The sequence below is a fragment of the Phycodurus eques genome, chromosome 13, assembly GCF_024500275.1.
Source record: "Phycodurus eques isolate BA_2022a chromosome 13, UOR_Pequ_1.1, whole genome shotgun sequence".
In the NCBI taxonomy this organism is placed as follows: Eukaryota; Metazoa; Chordata; class Actinopteri; order Syngnathiformes; family Syngnathidae; genus Phycodurus; species Phycodurus eques.
This window is the reverse complement of record NC_084537.1, coordinates 4,896,492-4,917,320: the sequence shown is the minus strand read 5'-3', so window position 1 is coordinate 4,917,320 and position 20,829 is coordinate 4,896,492. Positions and strand designations below refer to the sequence as shown.

Sequence of the window (20,829 nt, the reverse complement as noted above, 5' to 3'; positions counted from 1 at the left end):
ACATGGCAACTGGTTAGCACATCTGCCGCACAGTTCTGAGGACCTGGGTTCAAATCCGGGCTCGCCTGGGTGGAGTTTGCATGTTCTCGCCAACATGCATCTTGTTTCTTGACAACACAAAACGCAAGACTGTCAAGTAAGAAGTGCTCTTTTGCAGAGAGCAGTGTTGTGTGAGAGCAGTGTCCTACTTTCTCGCTAATCCATTCTGCACACCGCCATCCACACCGCATTCACATGTGGCTCAACGGCGCCCCCTCCGGCGGTCTGTGTGCACAGCATGTAGTTTTACAATGACGCAGTCAGACGTCACCATGCAAAGAGTCAGCGCCGGCCTCCGCCTGTGACGATCACGGTTTTGACGTCACGCTTGGGAGTGCAGGATGACTCACGCCTTTCAGGCTTTCCTGCTAGAAAATGTTGACATGATGGCGACCGGAAGCAGGTGCTTCACTCAAAGCCAAGGTTACATTTTTTGCGGACAGTGACGCCCCATTTATTAGGGGGAGCAACACATACAGTATAAACTGAGCATCCAACAATACTCAGGCATATACTGTATTCCATGAGAACAATGACCACTACTGGCGTTTAAGTGGAGGCCTTCTCTGCCTCGTCTCTTCTCTTCCAGTAAAGCAAAGCAAAGCAAATGTATTTATACAGCGCATTTCATACACAAGGTAACTCAATGTGCTTCACATGATTAACATAATTTAAAAACAAAGAAAAAAAAACTGCTTATAAACATTTAAAACAAAGAAAGAAAAACGTTTTTAAAAAGTAGAGCTCAGTGCTGATACAATGTGGTACTACAATTATTTTTTTATTTTATTTTTTTTATTGCCACAAAGTTTTGTTTAACAAATGCTTTCACACTTTTCTTTATAAATTGATGCACAGAGAACTCCACCAAAATTTAAGTAAATTATTAATTACAATACATGACAGGCCAGTAAAAAAGGTACAGCGGGCCGCAAAAGGCCCCCCGTCCAGACTTTGGACACCACTGTTCCGGGAGCTTCAAAAGCAGTGAAAGATTTGTTCTGCCTTCAGTTGTAAATTAATTTCCCTTTTCATACAATGATTATTTGAGTTTCCCTTCTTCTGCTTCAGAAAGCTCAAAAGTCTGATTGCTGGTCTTAAATTCTGAACTGGACCGCAGCTGTCGTGACGACATCATCATCGTGGTGCCACGATGATCTTATTTTGAAAATCTAAATGTGTATTTACAGTGGTCAGTCATGCTGGCAGATGTCAATCTTTTGACTTTAACAGACACGTCAAATCCTTTAATCGGCCTTAAGGCCAAAATGTCTTTAAAAGCTTAACAAGCACAACGGACTTTCACACTCAACTAGCACAGTCCGGTGTTATTTTGAGCGGCGTGCTGGCTAACTTGCCTCGACGCTGGTGTTGTTTTGAAAATTCAGTTTGAGAATTCCCAAAACAAATACTTGAAGACAAAGTTCCTTGCGCCGTTTATCATTTTTGCAAAGAGGTCATAAAATTCCAAATGGAGACATTGAGCCCGCTTCACACGTTCACCTTTCCTGATTGTTCTTGAGAAAACAGACAAGTTTCACTTTTTGTTTATTCGGATCAATCCAACTGTTGCTATTCACCATTAAAGGTTATACAGTACCAAATATGGAATTTTCTATTAAACTGGTGACAAGATAATTCATCAAATGCCCTGTTTGCTGCCTCCATTAGCAAAACAAACTTGATCAAAATGAAGTAGTAGAGCAGATTATGAAAGTAAATAATCTTGTTTTAACGACATTAAGTACCACAAAACAATCATGAAACTAATGTTCCAAAACCTTTGAGGTGTGTAAAGTAACGCTGATTTTGCCATCAACTATAAAAACTATATATATATATTTTTAAATTTAAATTGTAAACTTTTTTTGTATTGGCTGTTAAAGTGTTCAAGTCAACCAAACAATCCAATATTCAATTAAAAATGTGATAAAACCAAAGAACAGTCCGTTTCAAGAAACGTGATGACGTCACTCTACCATTCATCTCACATGGACGCGCACGGGCCTCCACACCTGCGCGAGGCAGCGTTCCTTCACGGTGCCTTCACTGACCCTTGGTTGTGACACTGTCACACTAGTCGACGTGCATGCCAAAAGCGCGGGGGAGTTTCTTTTCTTTCTTTTTTTTTTTTTAAGATTCCGCTATGCGTCTATACACTTCCGTGTTGCGTGTCCGCCGAGGAGGAAGTCTGAAGTGAGGCCGATGGGCGGCATCAGTCTGTCTTGTGACCGTTTAGAGGCGCCAGTGCCCGGGTGAATGGCTCCTCATGCGCTAGTGCTCCGACTGTAGCTCGTGTGACTGCTCATCGTCCACCGCTCTCTCGTTCGGAAGGCTGTGACCCGTCCGCGAGGGCCGGTTCGGCTTGTGTGGATTCTGCGTGCTGTTCGAGACTCTCCGGTTCGCTGACTGTGGCAGGCGGGTGCCGTCGGGACGCGGAAGTCGTCGCCATTCCGATGCCAGGTGGTGGGATGGAACATGGAGGCTAACTAACTAGCCACTGCGGCACTTGGACGTCAGCATGCCAGCAGGTAAGAAGCGACATGGGATAGAAAAGACTGACATCGATTTCGAACTGGTACGCAAGTCGAAGCAACGAGATAAAAAAAAATGTTAGTGGTGCGTTTGGGGACCCCGCGGATGGTAAGGGTCTGTTTTGACAACAACATGTAACTAGTGATTTGTAAACCCCCGTTTAACGCGGGGGGTACATTACAGACCCACCCGCAATAGGCGAAAATCTGTGATATGGAGAGAACATGGAAATATATATTAAAAAAAAAAAAAAAAAAAAAAAAAAATGTTCCTGTCCCACATAGTTTTAAAAACATTTAAACTGATTAAAACATGTTTTAAAATACGGTGAACACAAGTTCATTGCAAGGGATACGTTCCAAACCCACCCGCAATAGGTGAAAATCCTTGCTATAAAGACTATATTTAAAAAATAAAAAATGTTTTAGTTGGAGGTGCAAGAAATGGCTAATTCTTGGTATTTTAGCCTCTCAATATTAAATATTCAGATTTATGCAGTCCTCCATGAAAACAGACTGATTATCTTTGGTTAACCAAAACCAGACATTTGCAAACATCTGCTTTTATGTTGGAAAACATTGATCAACATTATTGACTTTTTTCTGACTAAACCAGTAACTTATTCATAATTTATGTTTTTGCATTTTCTGCGCTGTCAACTTTGAACTCTTTGTCACTCCCAGTAGATGTTTACTGTATACCTGACACATAAAACAAAATACAATTATACATTGTAAGAGGGCAGAGCAATATGGGTTTAAAATCCTTTTTTTTTTTTTTTTTTTTTTTTAAAAACACAAAAATCAGATTTTCTCATTGTAATATTTTTTTCCCCCTTTAATAAAAAGAAAAAGCAATGACAATATAACAAACTTTGAAAAAGCGCCCTTTTAAACAGAACTCTTAATACATTTTATAACTCCAATTGGAATGAAGTTGGGAGCTTGTGTTAAACATGAATAAAAACAGAATACCATGATTTGGAAATCATGTTCAACCTATATTTAATTGAATACACTGCAAAGACAAGATATTTAATGTTAAACTGATAAACTTGATTGTTTTTAGCAAATAATCATTAACTTAGAAGTTTATGGCTGCAACACGTTCCAAAAACCTGGGACAGGGTCATGTTTACCACCGTGTTACAGCATCTTTTCTTTTAATAACATTCAATAAACGTTTGGGAACTGAGTCCACTAATTGTTGAAGCTTTGTAGGTGGAATTCTTTCCCATTCTTGCTTGATGTACAGCTTCCGCCGTTCAACAGACTGAGGTCTCCGTTGTCGTATTTTACGCTTCGTAATGCGCCAGCACATTTTCAATGGGAGACAGGTCTGGACTGCAGGCAGGCCAGTCAAGTACCCGCACTCTTTTACTACGAAGCCACGCTGTTGTAACACGTGCAGAAAGTGGTTTGGCATTGTCTTGCTGAAATAAGTGGGGGCGTCCATGAAAAATGCGTTGCTTGGATGGCAGCATATGTTTCTCCAAAACCTGTGTGTACCTTTCAGCATTAATGGTGCCTTCACAGATGTGTAACTTACCCATGACATTGGCACTAACACAGCTCCATACCATCACAGATGCTGGGTTTTGAACTTTGCATCCATATCAGTCCGGATGGTTCTTTTCCTCTGTGGCCTGAAGGACACGACGTCCACAATTTCCAAAAACAATTTGAAATGTGGACTCGTCGGACCACAGAACACTTTTCCAGTTTGCATCAGTCCATCCTAGATGAGCTCGGGCCCAGAGACGCCGGCGGTGTTTATGGTTGTTGTTGATAAATGGCTTTTGCTTTGCATAGTAGAGTTTCAAGTTGCACTTACGGATGTAGCCCCGAACTGTATTTACTGACATTGGTTTTCTGAAGTGTTCCTGAGCCATGGGGTGATATCCTTTACACATTGTCGGTTTTTGATGCAGTGCCACCTGAGGGATCAAAGGTCATGGGTATTCAATGTTGGTTTTCGGCCTTGCACTTACATGCAGTGATTGCTCCAGATTCTCTGAAATGATATGGACCGTAGATGATGAAATCCCTAAATTCCTTGCAATTGTACGTTGAGGAACATTGTCCTTAAACTGTTCAAGTATTTTCTCGTGCACTTGTTCACAAAGAGGTGAACCTCGCCCCGTCTTTGCTTGTGAATGACTGAGCAATTCCAGGAATCTTCTTTTATACACAATCATGGCACCCACCTGTTCCCAATTATCCGGTTCACCTGTGGGATGTTCCAAACAGGTGTTTGACGAGCATTACTCATCTTTCTCAGCCTTTGTTGCCACCTGTCCCAGCTTTTTTGGAATGTGTTGCAGCCATAAAATTCCAAGTTAACGATTATTTGCTAAAAACTATAAAGTTTATCAGTTTGAACATTCAATATCTTGTCTTTGTAGTGTAGTCAATTAAATATAGGTTGAACATGATTTGCAAATCATTGTATTCTGTTTTTATTTGTTTAACACAACGTCCCAACTTCATTGGAATTGGGGTTGTAATAATACATTTAAAATGTTTGACATTTTAACATCAATAAATTAACAAAATTAATTGACCATCCTTACATTGTATATTTGGAGTCCAAAATATTCAACCATATCATTTCGTCCACCCAAAATGTACTAGTTTAATGATACATACATGCAAATTAGTCACTTTTTGGCGAAATTCGCCATTTTGAACTCAAAATAGGGGATTTACGTATATCGTATAGATTCGATGAGTTGGTAATAGTGAAAAATGAGGTGAAACAATGATTTTAGTCAATTCCTTTCCAGAATGAGAGTGCTTAAAGAGAAGGATGCTACTCATGTGGCACAGCTTGAAGCAGACATCAGGTGCAGGTGGAGATGGGCCTGGCTCAAGTTGGCGGCCAAAATGAAAAAGCAAAGAAATTAGGCAAATTTGATTATAATCTTAAATTTGTACATCAACATGTACTTGAGCGGTGTAAATGTTTTTGTACGTAAAGTAAATTTGTTTATTTTGTCTTATTTTACTCTTCACTGTCTTCCAGATTGCTTAATTTATGTTAAAATCAAAAAATTCTCTGCGGGGGCCCGGGCGATTTCCCCCGTCCCCAGACCTTCCTACAATGTTTTTTTTTGGTCATCTTTTTCATGCCTTTGGTGTTTGCATGTCTGATGCTAACATATTCCTCCTCCTTCCTCCTGCCTTAGTCCATCCTCACTGCCCTTGTCTGTCCTTCCTGTCTACTCACTTTCAAGTTTTACTCTGCCTTCTGCCATAGACATTTCTGAAATCATCCATCACTCCAAGCCATCGACTTTCCAACTTGACCCCCTTCCGACTGTTTGGTAAAAGCTTGATTCCTGTCTCTGGTTCCTCTCATCCCTAACATCATCCACTCAGCTTTATCTACTGGTATTGTTCCCACAGCATTCAAAACTTCAGGCATAAACCCAATGCTGTAGAAAACTGTTCAGATCCAAATAATTTCAGTAACCTTCGTCCCATCTCCAAGCTCCCATTTCTCTCAAAAATCTTTGAAAAGACTGTCGCTTCCCAGCTACACTCCCACCTCACTTCCAATAATGAATCTATGAACAATTTCAGTCTGTCTCCCGCCCTCTCCATAGCACCGAAACAGCACTCATCAAGATCACCTACGACCTTCTCCAGGCAGCTGACTGTCCTGCTCACCATCCTCCTTCATCTAAATGCAGCTTTTGACATCATTTCGCACACATCCTCCTGAACAGACTCCACCACATTGGCACTACACACACACACACACACACATACACACCCCTCCAGTGGTTTCAGTTCTTACTTGTCTGGCCAGACCAAGTTTGTTCAAATGAAATCATTTAAATCCCACCCGTCCCACATTTCTCCTGGCCTCCCCCAGGCTTCTGCCTTGGGCCCCCTCCTTTTTATCACCTACATCCTTCCTCTCGGCAATATTTTCCAAAAATTCAATTTACGCTTATATTGTTAGGCGGATGACACCGAGCTCTACCCCGCCACCAGACCCACTGCCACTTGTCCTGCCTCTCCCCCATTAAGGTGTCCTTATATTCCCGCGCACATGCGGGCGACAGTCCACTCTATGCGAAGGAGCAACAGCTCTACTCTGAGATCATCCCGGATGACCGAGCTTCTCACCCTATCTCTAAGGGAGAGCCCGGACACCCTGCGGAGGAAACTCATTTCGGCCGCTTGTATCCGGGATCTCGTTCTTTTGGTCACGACCCACAGCTCGTGACCATAGGTGAGGGTAGGAACGTAGATCGACCGGTAAATCGAGAGCTTCACCTTTCGGCTTAGCTCCTTCTTTACCACAACAGATCAATACAAAGTCTGCATCACTGCAGACGCTGCACCGATCCCCCTGTCGATCTCCCGTTCCATTCTTCCCTCATTCGTGAACAAGACCCCAAGATACTTGAACTCCTCCACTTGGGGCAGGATCTCATCCCCGACCTGGAGAGGGAACGCCACCCTTTTCCGACTGAGGACCATGGTCTCAGATTTTGAGGTGCTGATTCTCATCCCAGCCGCTGCACACTCGGCTGCGAACTGCTCCAATGAGAGTTGGAGGTCACTGCTTGATGAAGCCAACAGAACCACATCATCTGCAAAAAGCAAAGATGCAATACTGAGGCCACCAAACCGGACCCCCTCTACGCCTCGGCTGTGCCTAGAAATTCTGTCCATAAAAGTTATGAACAGAATCTGTGACAAAGGGCAGCCTTGGCGGAGTCCAACCCTCACCGGAAACGAGTCCGACTTCCTGCCGGATATGCGGACCAAACTTTGACTCCGGTCGTACAGGGACCGAACAGCCCGTATCAGGGGGTTCGGTACCCCATACTCCCGAAGCACCCCCCCCACAGGACCAGCCGAGGGACACTGTCGAACGCCTTCTCCAAGTCCACAAAACACATGTAGACTGGTTGGGCGAACTCCCATGCACCCTCAAGGACTCTGCCAAGGGTGTAGAGCTGGTCCACTGTTCCACGGCCAGGACAAAAACCACACTGCTCCTCCTGAATCTGGGATTCAACTTCCCGACGGACCCTCCTCTCCAGCACCCCTGAATAGACCTTACCAGGGAGGCTGAAGAGTGTGATCCCCCTGTAGTTGGAACACACCCTCCGGTCCCCCTTCTTAAAAAGGGGGACCACCACCCCAGTGTGCCAATCCAGAGGCACTGTCCCTGATGTCCACGGGATGTTGCAGAGGTGTGTCAACCAGGACAGCCCGACAACATCCAGAGCCTTGAGGAACTCCGGGCGAATCTCATCCACCCCTGGGGCCCTGCCACCGAGGACCTCAAACCCGGAGATAGGAGAGCCCGCGAGTTTTTGCTTCAGTGACCACCAAAGCTGCATTCCGCTTGGCCAGCCGGTACCCATCAGCTGCCTCAGGAGTCCCACAGGCCAAAAAGGCCCGATAGGACTCCTTCTTCAGCTTGACGGCATCCCTCACCATTGGTGTCCACCAACAGGTTCGGGGATTGCCGCCACGACAGGCACCGACCACCTTACGGCCTCAGCAATGGAGGCGCGGAACATGGTCCACTCGGACTCGATGTCCCCCGCCTCCCCTGAAACATGAGCAAAGTTCTGTCGGAGGTGGGAGTTGAAACTCCTTCTGACAGGGGATTCCGCCAGTCGTTCCCAGCAGACCCTCACAATACGTTTGGGCCTGCCACGTCGGACCGGCATCTTCCCCCACCATCGGAGCCAACTCACCACCAGGTGGTGATCAGTTGACAGCTCCGCCCCTCTCTTTACCCGAGTGTCCAAGACATGCGGCCGCAAGTCCGATGACACGACCACAAAGTCGATCATCGAACTACGACCTAGGGTGTCCTGGTGCCAAGTGCACGTGTGGACACCCTTATGCTTGAACATGGTGTTCGTTATGGACAATCCGTGACGAGCACAGAAGTCCAATAACAGAACTCTGATCGGGGGGGGGGGGCCGTTCCTCCTAATCACACCCTTCCAGGTCTCACTGTCATTGCCCACGTGAGCATTGAAGTCCCCCAGCAGAACGATGGAGTCCCCAGCGGGAGCGTTCTCCAGCACCCCCTCCAAGGACTCCAAAAAGGGTGGGTACTCTGAACTGGTGTTTGGTGCATAGGCACAAACAACAGTCAGGACCCGTCCCCCCCACCTGAAGGCGGAGGGAGGCTACCCTCTCGTCCACCGGGGTGAACCCCAACATACAGGTGCTGAGCCGGGGAGCCATATATTTTTTTTAACACTTAATACAACTAATGTGTGCATCTTTTAAGCAAGACCAACAATCTAGACTATAATAATGTACTCTTTAATAACTTTGTTATACTGAAGCTAACCAATAATAAATAAAATGCTACTGTAAATGCGACTTCTGGTGCTGCATGGTGTTGCTGATGACTTTGTAGTCTGGTTGATAAGTGGTGAGGTTTAGCTTCATACAGGCGTTGAGGCTTCAATCCGTTAAACGTGAACGTAGGTTGGTCTTGATGTTTTTTTCAATGTAAGAACGACTGCGCACATGCATACGTGGACCCAAACATGGTCAATACGGCAATACACACACACTGCAGTGCGTGTTATGTGACAGGAGGCGCGTTCCAAGTTTTGACAATCAGCTGGTCTGCCGGTTGAAGTGTTTTCATTTCTGTCCACTTGTGCTTACTCGCCAGCTCTGCTTGCTGTCGTGCAGTGACTTGAACTTGTTCACCCACATGTCTGAGGCTTTCAGGTCAGCAACTTCTAATTCAAAATCTCTGATGGAGACACCAGTTATGTAACTCAGGTCGGCTTTGTCCACAGCACACTCATGTGCTGTCAGTGATAAACTTAAAAAGACAAGTGCGCTCACGAAATTCCCCAAAGCGTGCTTTGAATCACTGCAGAAGATTAGATGTGAAGCCAACTAGCTGCCGGAGATCAAAATGTTGCGTGCTGTGCACGCATCTTTAAATTCTTTCAAAATGTACCAGACGACATGTTTCAACATCCGCAATAAAGATTTCCAGCTTGTTTTCAAATGCAAACACTGCTTGTTGAAGGGATAAGATTGTATTTCCAATACCTTGCATTTTCACATTGAGCTGGTTCAGATGTTCAGTCATGTCCACGATATAGTAAAACTTCAGGAGCCATTCAGTGTTAGATACCTCAGGGTCCTCGACGTTTTTAATTTCAAGAAAAGTCCGTATTTCGCTCAGGCAAGCTGCAAAACGGCTGAGCACCTTCCGTCTTGACAACCAACGCACATTGCTCTGCAAAAGCAGACTGGGATAATTATTCCCAACTTCATCCAGCAGTGTTTTAAACTGGCGTTCATTGTAAACTCGGGCAACGATAAAGCTGACCACCCGAATGACCAGAGCCGTCACCTCGTTAAGCTGCTCGCCACACGGTTGAGCACAAAGCGCCTCCTGATGTAGAATGCAATGAAAACTTAGGATGGGTCTAATTTAATGTTCACAAAGAAGCGCTACAAATCCCCTGTTTTTCCCCACCATACACGGGGCACCATCAGTACACACTGAAATAAGTTGATCCAATCGACAGATTTTTTTTTTCTTTAGCGAAATCAATGAAAGAAAAAAATCCTCCCCTCTTGTTGTCCCGTTCATTGGCAAAACAGCAAGACTTTCCTCACGCAATGTGGCATCGGCAACATACCTTACAATCACACTGAACTGGGATAAATGGCTTACGTCTGTTGACTTAGCCAAAGCGAGGGAAAAGTATGCCGCTGCGTTTATGTCCTTCAATTGTGTTTCCTGCACTTGATTTGCCATCATGATGGTACGATCGTGAACGGTTCTTGCTGACAGAGTGATGTCTTTTATTTGCTTGATTATTTTATCTTTATCGGAAAAAGTCCTCAAAAAGTTCATTGGCCACATCAAGCATGAACGTTTTGACATACTCGCCATCTGTGAATGGCTTTCCGTTCCTCACTATCGCTAAAGAACCAGAAAAGCTAGCCAAATTCCAGTCACCTTTTTTTTTTAATGTATTATTTTTTTTGCACGTGCTTGTCTGTGGGCGGCACGGTGGAAGACTGGCTAGCATGTCTGCCTCACAGTTCTGAGGGTCCAGGTTCAAATCTGGCCTCGCCTGTGTGGAGTTTGCATGTTTTCCCCGTGGCTAGGTGGGTTTTCTCCATGAACTCCGGTTTGCTCCCACATTCCAAAAACATGCATGGTAAGTTAATTGAAGACTCTAAATTGCCCGTAGCTGTGAATGTGAGTGCGAATGATTGTTTGTTTATGTGCCCTGCGACTGGATGGCGACTAGTTCAGGGTGCGCCTTATGTATGTGTTAAATACAGAAATAGCCTTTTCATACGGTGCACCCTATGGTCGTGAAAATACGGTATATATTTCTGAATTAATCTGCCGAGTAATCGGTTATCAGATTTTTTATTTTTCATTTTATTTATTTATTTATTTATTTTTCTTCTGCCAAATATCTGAATCAGCAACTAATCTTTTGGGCTCTACTATTAGTAGGTGACCTGCTCTGCCTCTTCTTCTTGCATTTAAATTACGCATGTCTAACTGTAGAGCTCAGTGCTGCCTGATATGTTGTGGCACAAGGTGGTACTACACTAAGGGTGCAACTCTAAATTCAAATTTACCGGTGTTTTGTGAAAAACAGTTATTCACATTGCTGTAATAAATCATGGGAATATTGTCTGCTCTGACAGCACATAAACGCAACACAAACCTCAATTCAGTGGAGTTGATCAACATGCCAGGTCAGTGAGTGGACTTTGGACTGTGGCACCACTGCCGGTCACACGGTCAAGGATGGACGTGTGACAGCAGTTGATTGACACCCTGCTAAACTCTGACAGCTGTTAAGAGTGTTGGGCGGTGAACTCCCGAAGAGTACACCTGTGTGACCTGCGAGGGGGGAAGCTGTCGGGAATGATTTAGAAGCTGCGTTCACCCGTCCGGGAAGACGGATTACTGTCTCGTAAAGCTGTGCGACTTCTAAGTTTACTGCAAGCGTGTGGGCAGACACCTGGCAAGGGCTGCAGCATTCTCCAACTTGATCAAATCCTCAAACTAAACAAATGTGTTTGACCGCCTCTAATAGGGGTGGGTTAAACTATCGATCAATCAATCCATCGCAATATTCCCACCCCCAAGTCAACAATTCCTCTGAATTGATTCACCTCCTGGACAGTGAATGGTGCTTTAGGCTGTATTATTATTATTTATTTATTTTTATTTTTTGACTTTTTCAGTGATTATAAAGAACTGTCAACCTTTGCATTCCATATGCACAAATAAGTTATTGTGCATTTTTTTCCCGTTTTTATTTCTAAAAAAAAATGTGAGGTGGCAGACCACTTAACATCGGCAAAAAATAAATATTTTCCAATTTTCAACAGCTACTCTAATTTCTTTATTTCTACTTGTTACTTAATCGCAACCTAAAGAATTTAAATTAAATTGAATCGTAACATAAAAAATCCAAATCCAATTGAATCGAAATCAATATCGACTCGTGAGGTTCTTAACAATACCCAGCCGTACTCTTTAGTTTAAAGGGAATATATTATGGAAAATGTACTTTTTAATGTACATTAATGGCCACTGATGGAGTATTGCAATGGTTCTCAAACCTCTCCAAATAAGAGGCAAAATGTGTTTGCTTCAAGCTGTTTATTGCCACTCCCAATGGAAGTCCACTATAAAACTGTTAAAAAAAACAAACAAACAAACAAATTTTTTTTTCAAAGAATTGTGTATTTAACCAAACCACAAGTTTACCTTATGAAAGACTGCTTGCTTAATGCTAACACACAATAATAATAAAAAAAAAAACTCGGCTAGGCTAAGGAAACTAACATTGATGTCGTGGTAGTTGTAGACCTTTAAACAAGGGATATTTGAATACGAATGGTGCAGCAACACATGTAGACAGACGATACAACTAGCAATGTGACAAGTGGCTGCCACCTTGATAGAATTTTTGAAAAAACATGGAATGAGCACTTCAAGCAAATAAATTCACGAAAAAAGTAATTGATGACTAAAATACACAAACTCTTCTGCTGGCTACACTGCTCTTTTAACAAATAATGTTCAGTTTACGCTATTTAAGTCGAGACTTTTCAGGAGAGTAACGCAGTTAAAACTTCACTGTAATTTTTAGGGAGTCGACTTGGAGAACACCTTTTGAATTTCTGCCCGCACGAGCTTATTTGTGAAGAGTTTTAGCTGGAACTTGTCAGCTAATCGGGGGAGGGGTTCACCGAGTAGCAAATGAAAAAAAGTATAGTAATTGTAGACAATCCATGGGAGGATGCCAAAGATATCAGAAAATTCAGCTTTTCTTGGTGATTTTAGTATATTCCTTAGGGGTTCATAGAACTGAAGAGTCGTGAATACCTGAGTTTTTATGCCCGTAACTAAATGGATAAATGAGTGATTTTGCAAGCAGGTTTGTGTGTGTGTGTGTGTGTGTGGGGCACAGCATGTGTACACCTGTACGTTAAATTTCTGCGTCCTGTAGACAAGTTAACTAAAACAAAACATGGGCTCCCTTAACTTATCGGAGTGATCGATTTAGTTTGTTTCTACATTTGTTTGCCTTTCCAACTAAAAAAAAAAAAAAGCACAAAAACCTCTTTTAAATCCGAAAAATAACGTGGTCGTGTTCACCTCCTCGTTGCCATCCCTAACGAAGTTCACCCGCAAACGCTAAGTCACCACAGTAGAAGGGGAAAAAAATGAGAGTGCTTTGCTGATATAATTTGCTTTGCTTGTGGTTGCGTACACTACACAATCATTGATTGTGACGATTGTGTAGTGTAGGCTTGACCAAAGAATGATTATGAACTAACAGCCAAGCTACGAGACCATCAGTCCACATTGAACTCATATATTGACATGGATGGATTTGCTTGAATACTACTAATCACATCTTTCAGCGAAATATTTGATATGTCTTGAGTAATCTTTTGAAGAATGCAGTCATTTCTCATGGCGATAGACGGACACGATGAGTCAGCGTTTAATCCTTAAAACTGGAAGTCCATGGCATAATCACAACTAACTTTAAATACAGTACTGTAATCTATGTCACGGTTTTCCACGGATACATTTATTTGTGGCGGCCCACCACAAGTGAATGTTGGCTGCCACTAATAGATTTAGCAGTTATCTGTTATCTTTGTTTAAACTCTACATTAATTTATTGTCATTAAATGTATTTTATTATTCGCATCAAAAGAAAATCACAGTATTCTATTATCCAAATCAACGTCCTTTTTTTGTTGTTGTAAACATCGATGCACAAAAAGAGATTCCCCCCCCCGATCCCACCAGCCGGGCCCACCACCGCAAATAGATTCCAGTCCTGTGGGAAACACTGTAAATACTGAACTATCTACTCAAGATGACACTTAAATATTATAAATAATATTGTTGTCAAGGTTACAATAAGCTTTGTGGCAATTTAAGGCATCTGGTTAATTCAAGTAGAATGAACTGTGTCGGACCAAACTTAGTTGCACACAATAGCTTTACTCAACTTTAAATGTAACTTTAAAGAACAACCACAAAAAAAGACAAGTAATATAAAAATATATTAAAATAATAGCAATAAAAACAATAAAAATAAATACCTGCCATTCCTGCTGTTCACACCTTGGCCTCTTAGGGGCAGTGTGTTGCTCACACGGAGATACATTAACATTAACATAAAAAAGAGTAGAAGTGGCAAACTTTATTAATAGAATTAATTTTTCACAGATTAGGAAGACTATATGGCTGTGAGTATTATCTGTCTGTCTGTGTTACTACAGCTTTTGTATGTGAATATTCGTTATTTGAAGGTAAATACCTCCCATGATGTCTCATGCTAATGTTTCCTAGACCGTCAATAGGGTTTTCCATTGAGTGCTAGCATTAAACTGGCGATGATTTTAGGATGAAGTATGTCTTGTATTTAAATATACAATGGGGGTTATGCCAGGCATAGAGCATAGCAATTGTAAGTACATTTATGTAACCATCCTGCGTTTAAAACTTGGCACAGTTCGTACACCCGAAAAAGAATGGAAATGCAGTTGAAAGGAGTTATGTCATACGATTGTGGCTTTGTGACTGGCTCCAAGTCAGCATTTGATCATCCACAAGCTCCAAAATAGAATAGGCAATGTGTCGAAATATTTTTTGTTGACATAATGTTTACACAAGCAGAAAGATTCTCCTTGTTGCGTTTCATTTTGCCCAATGCTTCGTATAGCGGTGCCGTGTGCAGCTGCCGATCACACGGGCTTATACTTTATTATAGAAGCCTCACACAAAGGCACAAAAAAGGGACAAAGGCTTGACAGTAGTGCTTTTTGTTCTCTGAAACTTTAACCATTTCGTTTGACTTCAGGAGCATGCTGTAGCATTAACAAGGTGACGATATGGTAGAATACGGCGGTAGCTCACCGGCGTTAGCGGCTAGCGACTAGCCGAGTGCCCGGTAAGCTTGCGACAGCCGGCGGACTACCTTTTCCAAGGCGATTTAAAACGGGAAAATTAATCTGCACGCATATCCTTGATGCTGACAGCCTGAAGGCCTTTTCACACTGTGTCAAAGCGCAATGACGACTGCAACGGGAGTGCTCCCATCCCATATTTGAAGGTAGTAACGTAACAGCCTCAAAGGAAGTGAGGAGGCTGTCCCTGTTGAGTGGACCCTAACTCTGCAATATTTATTTGTCATTGTTGGCAAAGAAAGCCCTAACTTTGCTTATTTTGAGGACGAGGTGACGCAGCAGCAAAGAAAAAGGGAATGGGAATATCCCATCCTAATTTCACGTCCGCTTGTCGGAGTTTAAACTCATTCATGACCTTTGTAGTTCCAGGAAGAGTGCTTCGAGGTGTATTTCGGGCTGAGCAGGAAGCTTTTAAACGGACTTTGAAAGCCTCCTGCAGAGATGTCTCTGTATATCATTTTTCTTTTGGCCCAAAATTCGGGATAGTTGGACACCGCAATTATGTCTTCCTCCATTTCCCCTTTGCCGTCCGTTTACAGTACATGTCTGTCAAAATAGCATTCAGAAATCACTCCGCCAGCCCTGCTCCCATTGGAGGAGCTTTTTGACCTCACCACGTCAATGCTCCAGAATAAAAGATATTTCTGTCCCAGTGACACAACGGTCAGCCTCACGTCAAAATGTGCTTATCCTCCCCGCAGCTCACACACAATGAATGGGAAAGTCGAGGGCGTCAGACACCTTGCCAAGTGCAGTGGAAAAGAGCCTTAACACAGTTGCAGTTCCGACCAAACCATTTTTAACAAACAGTCAATTCCTCCCTTTTGCCGGTGACGGCTGAGTGGTTGTGCGTCCCTAGCCTGAGTGCCGTGGGTGAATGGCCAACGCAAGCTGTTAGTCGCTACGCCACTAGTGCCGGAAGGATGGACTGATACACGTCACATTCTTGCGACTTTTGCACATATGACATAAATCCTCTGTAGGTGAGTAGATGCGGAGTTTTAAACATATTTATTTAACCCAAATACAGTATTAAGTAGATTTAAGTAAACTGCATCAGATAAAGATATGTACAGTCACACTATAACATCTAGGGTTTAGTTGCCCTTTAAGAAAAGAGAGAAAAAAAACCTCTTGGTGTTCTTTGGGGCGGTTGGAACAAATTAATTACATTTCTATTCATATCAACAGGGAAAGATGATTTGAGTTAATAGTAGGGTCCGCTGGATATGGATGTTTTTTAAGGCCGATGCCAATTCTGATAACCGCTGAACCAGCCGATTAATTAAAAAAAATATACATAATGAAAATTTTTTTTTTTTTTTGTCACTTAACTCTTACAACAATAACGATATGAATAACATTCAGAACATTTGACTGTTTTACAGTACTTTGTTCTTTAGTATTTGTTGAACTTAACTTTAAGTTAAAAGTCTAAACTGGCTAATATTGGCTAGCCGATGAATCGGTCGATCCGTATTCAAGAGTGTGGTCACGAAACAAATTAAACTTACAAGTCAAAGTATTGTTGAATATGCTTCCAATTTTGGTGGAACACAGGATAAGTAAGTTCATTCACTGTTCCAAAAGCAAGCGTGATGATGTCATGCTTGGATGAGTTTGGTGTGAAGGAGCTAGAATTAAGACTAGGTCATAGGGCTGGGCCACCTGCCAAAGAAAATCAAATTATTTTCATAACGTCCGATCTTGAATATTATCACAATTTGTTTGTATTTAAACTTTTTTAAATAGCCAGTTTTAAAGCATCTGTACTGAAGACTGAAGAATCTAGAAAGTAGTTCAACATTTTATTAACACCTTTTGCCAACAACACTCCTCATAGTCAATATTTAAAACAGTAACCCCAACATGATATTAGCATACTAAGCAAATAAGGCACATAAACCAAAATAAATACAGACAAATGTAAGAACAATTTTCTCTCAATGTAACAAATGTAGAAAAATATAACACAAAAGTGCATTAGATTTAAGTCCTGATTATTTTTGGAGGTATAAGATGATAATAGTAATAATGATAATCAAACTGCCCCCTCGAGAATAATAAAGACACCTTGGATTGTAAACATTATCTTTCTCCAGTTATGATGCTCCATACCCTGTTAACATTATTGGTACTTTTAAATGTACATCTTTCGTAACAATACAGATTGTTGTTCTGCCGTTTTACAAACCACCTGAATAATGAAGACACGATTTACTGTTGCTTTGGTCTGGTGGCCTCACTGCTACCAGTGGCTAACTGCTAATGCTACTTTTGCTCGCAACAGAGAGTGACTGGGTGTGCTCACTGCGCCTCGCAGTTTTATGCTTTGCACATAGTCACTTGGGTGGTACGTCACATGAATAAACAGTGTTGCCTGTTTTTTAGGGCGCCGACATACAGTACCTAGCACATCGGTTTTTATTGCTGTAGTCTGACAGTGTAATCGTGAAAGAGCTAATTTGTCTTGTAGTTTGAGCCGGGCATTACGTGTTGTCTGTCTCAGACGTGTTGTCTATTCCACACCGCCATGTTTTAAAAAAAACAAAAACAAATGTTAAATAACTTTATTGGCCGTCAGATATTTCCAATACTATGTCAAAAGACATACGACAAGGCTAAAACTAAACCAGCTTTTGGATTCAAATATACTGTGCACGTGGCGACGCGGAGTAAATGTCTTTTGCGGATTGATCGGATCGGCGAATTATGACGTTAAAGCTTATCAGCATAAAATGCTAAATATCGGCCGATACCGATAAAATCGGTGTAACGTCTATTGTTGACACTGCGACACGACTGACGTTGTGAACTCAGGGAGCCAAGCGGCTTATTTCAAGGCCATATTTTGGAGTCCTAGTTGAAAGCATACGTTTGTCCTAAATGTCTTCATCAGGCGACCTCTGACTGACTTTAAGGTTTACAGTATCTCATCTAGATCAGGAGTTCAAAATGCTTATCATTCCTACAATTATTAACGTGTGCACTGTGCACCTCCACACTTCTCTGGGACAGGAAGTAGATGATGACTGCTATTAAAAATAATCATAGTGTGTGCGCACATGAATTGTAGTCTGGAGGCTCTCATTATCCTCCGTGTTAACCACCTCAATTAAGTCATTATGTTGGACAAAACCGTAGCTGCCATGTGAGCAGTCAGCAGGCGGTAAGTGAAACAGCTTCAAAGAAGGAGAAATGCCTGTTGTAGAACTCCTTGGAATTTAAGAGCGACGAGGCTTATTGGTGGATATTTTAAACTGAAACTTGTCAGCGAATCGGGGAAGGGGTTTGCGGCGTAACAGACGAAACGAAAAGGTCGAGCAGGTATGTTGAGAAATCAGTGTTTGTGCTGCCGATTCGCTACTTCGCCAACCGCTTATCCTCACGAGGGTCGCGGCGTGCTGTTGCCTATCCCAGCTGACTCTGGGTGAGAGACGGGGTACTCCCTGAACTGGTTGCCAGCTAATCGCAAGGCACATACAGACAAACAATCATTGACACTCACATTCACACCTATGGGAAATTTAGCATTTTAAATGAACCCACCATGCATGTTTTTGGGATGTGGTAGGGAACTGCAGTACCTGGAGAAAACCCACGCAGGCATGGGGAGAACATGCAAACTCCACACAGGCGAGGCCAGATTTGCCTCAGAATTGTCCAAATTGACCAAAGTCCAAAAGCATTGAATTGGTGTGCATTCCCATATAGCATTAAAATAAATTTGGTGCGTTGCGTGCATATATTAGCTGGAGAGAAGCCCGTTTTGTGCATAGTGTATTGATTAAAGTGTGTTCTATGGAGCACTTTACTGTATGTTGTATAAGCTGTAAATTAGTGTTGTTGTTTTTTTTTTGTCATCCCAAATGTATTTTTACACATCTGTATCCAGTAATTACGGTCAGCAGACATGGGTCTTCTTCCCATTTAGTGATTGGTAAGTGCATTGATTTTGTGCATGAGATTATAAACTTTTGAGAGATTTATTTATTTATTTATTTTCCTTTACAGTAGAAGCTGCACTATTTGCTTAACAAACTCCGGTGATTAAAGGGTGCTCTAGAGTGTTGGTATTTTTTTTTAATTGCTGCTTTTAATTTATTGTATTGAAGGATGTTTCTGCTTGTTATTTGAAAGTTCATCACGTGTCATAAAAATATTATTGTTAAATATTTGTAGGTGGTCAATATGCTAAAATAAAGGGGTATATTGTTGATTTCGAAATCTGGATTGTGCCAGATTGGGGAGAGCATACTGGGAGCTAATTGAGATTCTGTAACTTCTAGACTTTTCCACCAAGCTGTTAAGGTGGATGCGATTATTGGGTTCTTGAAACATTTATGATGTTTAAGACTTGTACAAATAAATGGGACTTTTGAGAGTTTGATGTTGTTGCAGTCTGTCTGTTCCAATTCTAGCCAAGAATGATGTGGTGCATCCATTTGATGAGGTATTGTAATTTGACAGCTAAATAATAGTGTTTAAAATTGGGAGCATTTAGGCCTCCCTCCTGTTTACTTTCTGTTTTTCTTTATTTTTTTAATAAAGATTTATTATGGCAGAATCTAATGTTTGGAACCATTTAATATATGTAGTCCTAAATAGAATCATTGAGAATAAATCATTTATTTGAGGTAACGTTTACATTTTTATTGTGGCTATTCTTCCCAGTAGTGAGATAGGCAAGTTATTGCAGCGTATTAAGTCAGGTGAGATTCTTACCAGAAGTGGTGTGTAATTTAGATTGGTTAGCTCTGTGAGTTTTGGCGAAATATTAATATCTAAATACTTAATGTTTCCTATAGGAATGGGGTAATATGGGATTTGATCTGCATGATTCCATGAATTTGCTGATTTTGGCCCAGTTATAGAGTAATCAGATAATTGTGAACATGTTTTAATGAGATGGAGGACTGCTTGATGAGATGACTTGGGTTCCTGTAAATAAAGAAGAATATCATCAGCATGCAAAATAATTTTGTGTTTTTGTTCTCTGAGGTATAGCGGATGCAAGTGGTTCGATGAATATTGCCAATAGCATAGGTGAAAGTGGACACCCTTGTCTGGTTCCTCTTTGTAGAGTAAAACTTTGTGATGTGATCCTATTCGTGGTGACTGTCGCTTTTGGCGAGTTGTCTAAGGTTGCTATCCAATGTATAAATGAGTCCCCAAAGCCAAATTTGCGAAAGTACTGCAAACAGGAAAGACCAGTTAACTTTATTGAAGGTTGTCTCTGCGTCAGTGACATCATAATTGCTTTTCGATTTCTACGCTGACATGCTTATTAAATTTAATAGACGTCTGACATTATTTTTGGAACGTCTGCCTTGAATGTAACTGGTCAAGGTGGATTATTGACGCGAGTACCTTTGCAAGTCTCACTGCAAGGGCTTTCTAGATAATCTTGATATCTACATTAATCAGTTACAAGGGCCGATAATTAGCTGGGAGAGTGGGGTCTTTGCCTGATTTTAGTCGTAAATTTAATTGAAGCTGTGTTCATATTGCTACTAATTTGACCTTTATCTTTTATCTCCTTGACTGTTCTGAAAAATAGAGGTGCAAGTATTAGCTAGAAATGTTTAATGAATACGACAGAAATTCTGTCCGGGCCAGGCGCGCTTCTTGATTGCTAATTGTAATAATAATTTGTTAATGCATTATGTATGATGGTTGAAGGAGCATCAAGACGGTCTTTAATTTTTGTATCTATTGAGGACTGTTTCGATCATTAATAAAGGTTTCAATTTCTTTT

At 41.8% G+C, this 20,829-nt stretch overlaps 1 protein-coding gene across 13 annotated transcripts in view; it reads left to right on the top strand.

Moving 5' to 3' along the window:
- Positions 1-2,171: 2,171 nt before the first annotated feature.
- efr3a (EFR3 homolog A (S. cerevisiae)) overlaps positions 2,172-20,829 on the top strand; it is an 87,195-nt gene continuing 68,537 nt past the window's right edge. For all 13 annotated transcript variants that reach the window (XM_061695291.1, XM_061695289.1, XM_061695287.1 and 10 more), the window contains exon 1: positions 2,172-2,570. In XM_061695291.1, the coding sequence (XP_061551275.1) occupies positions 2,561-2,570 (10 nt within the window). In that variant the 5' untranslated portion in view covers positions 2,172-2,560. The remainder of the gene's footprint in view (positions 2,571-20,829) is intronic.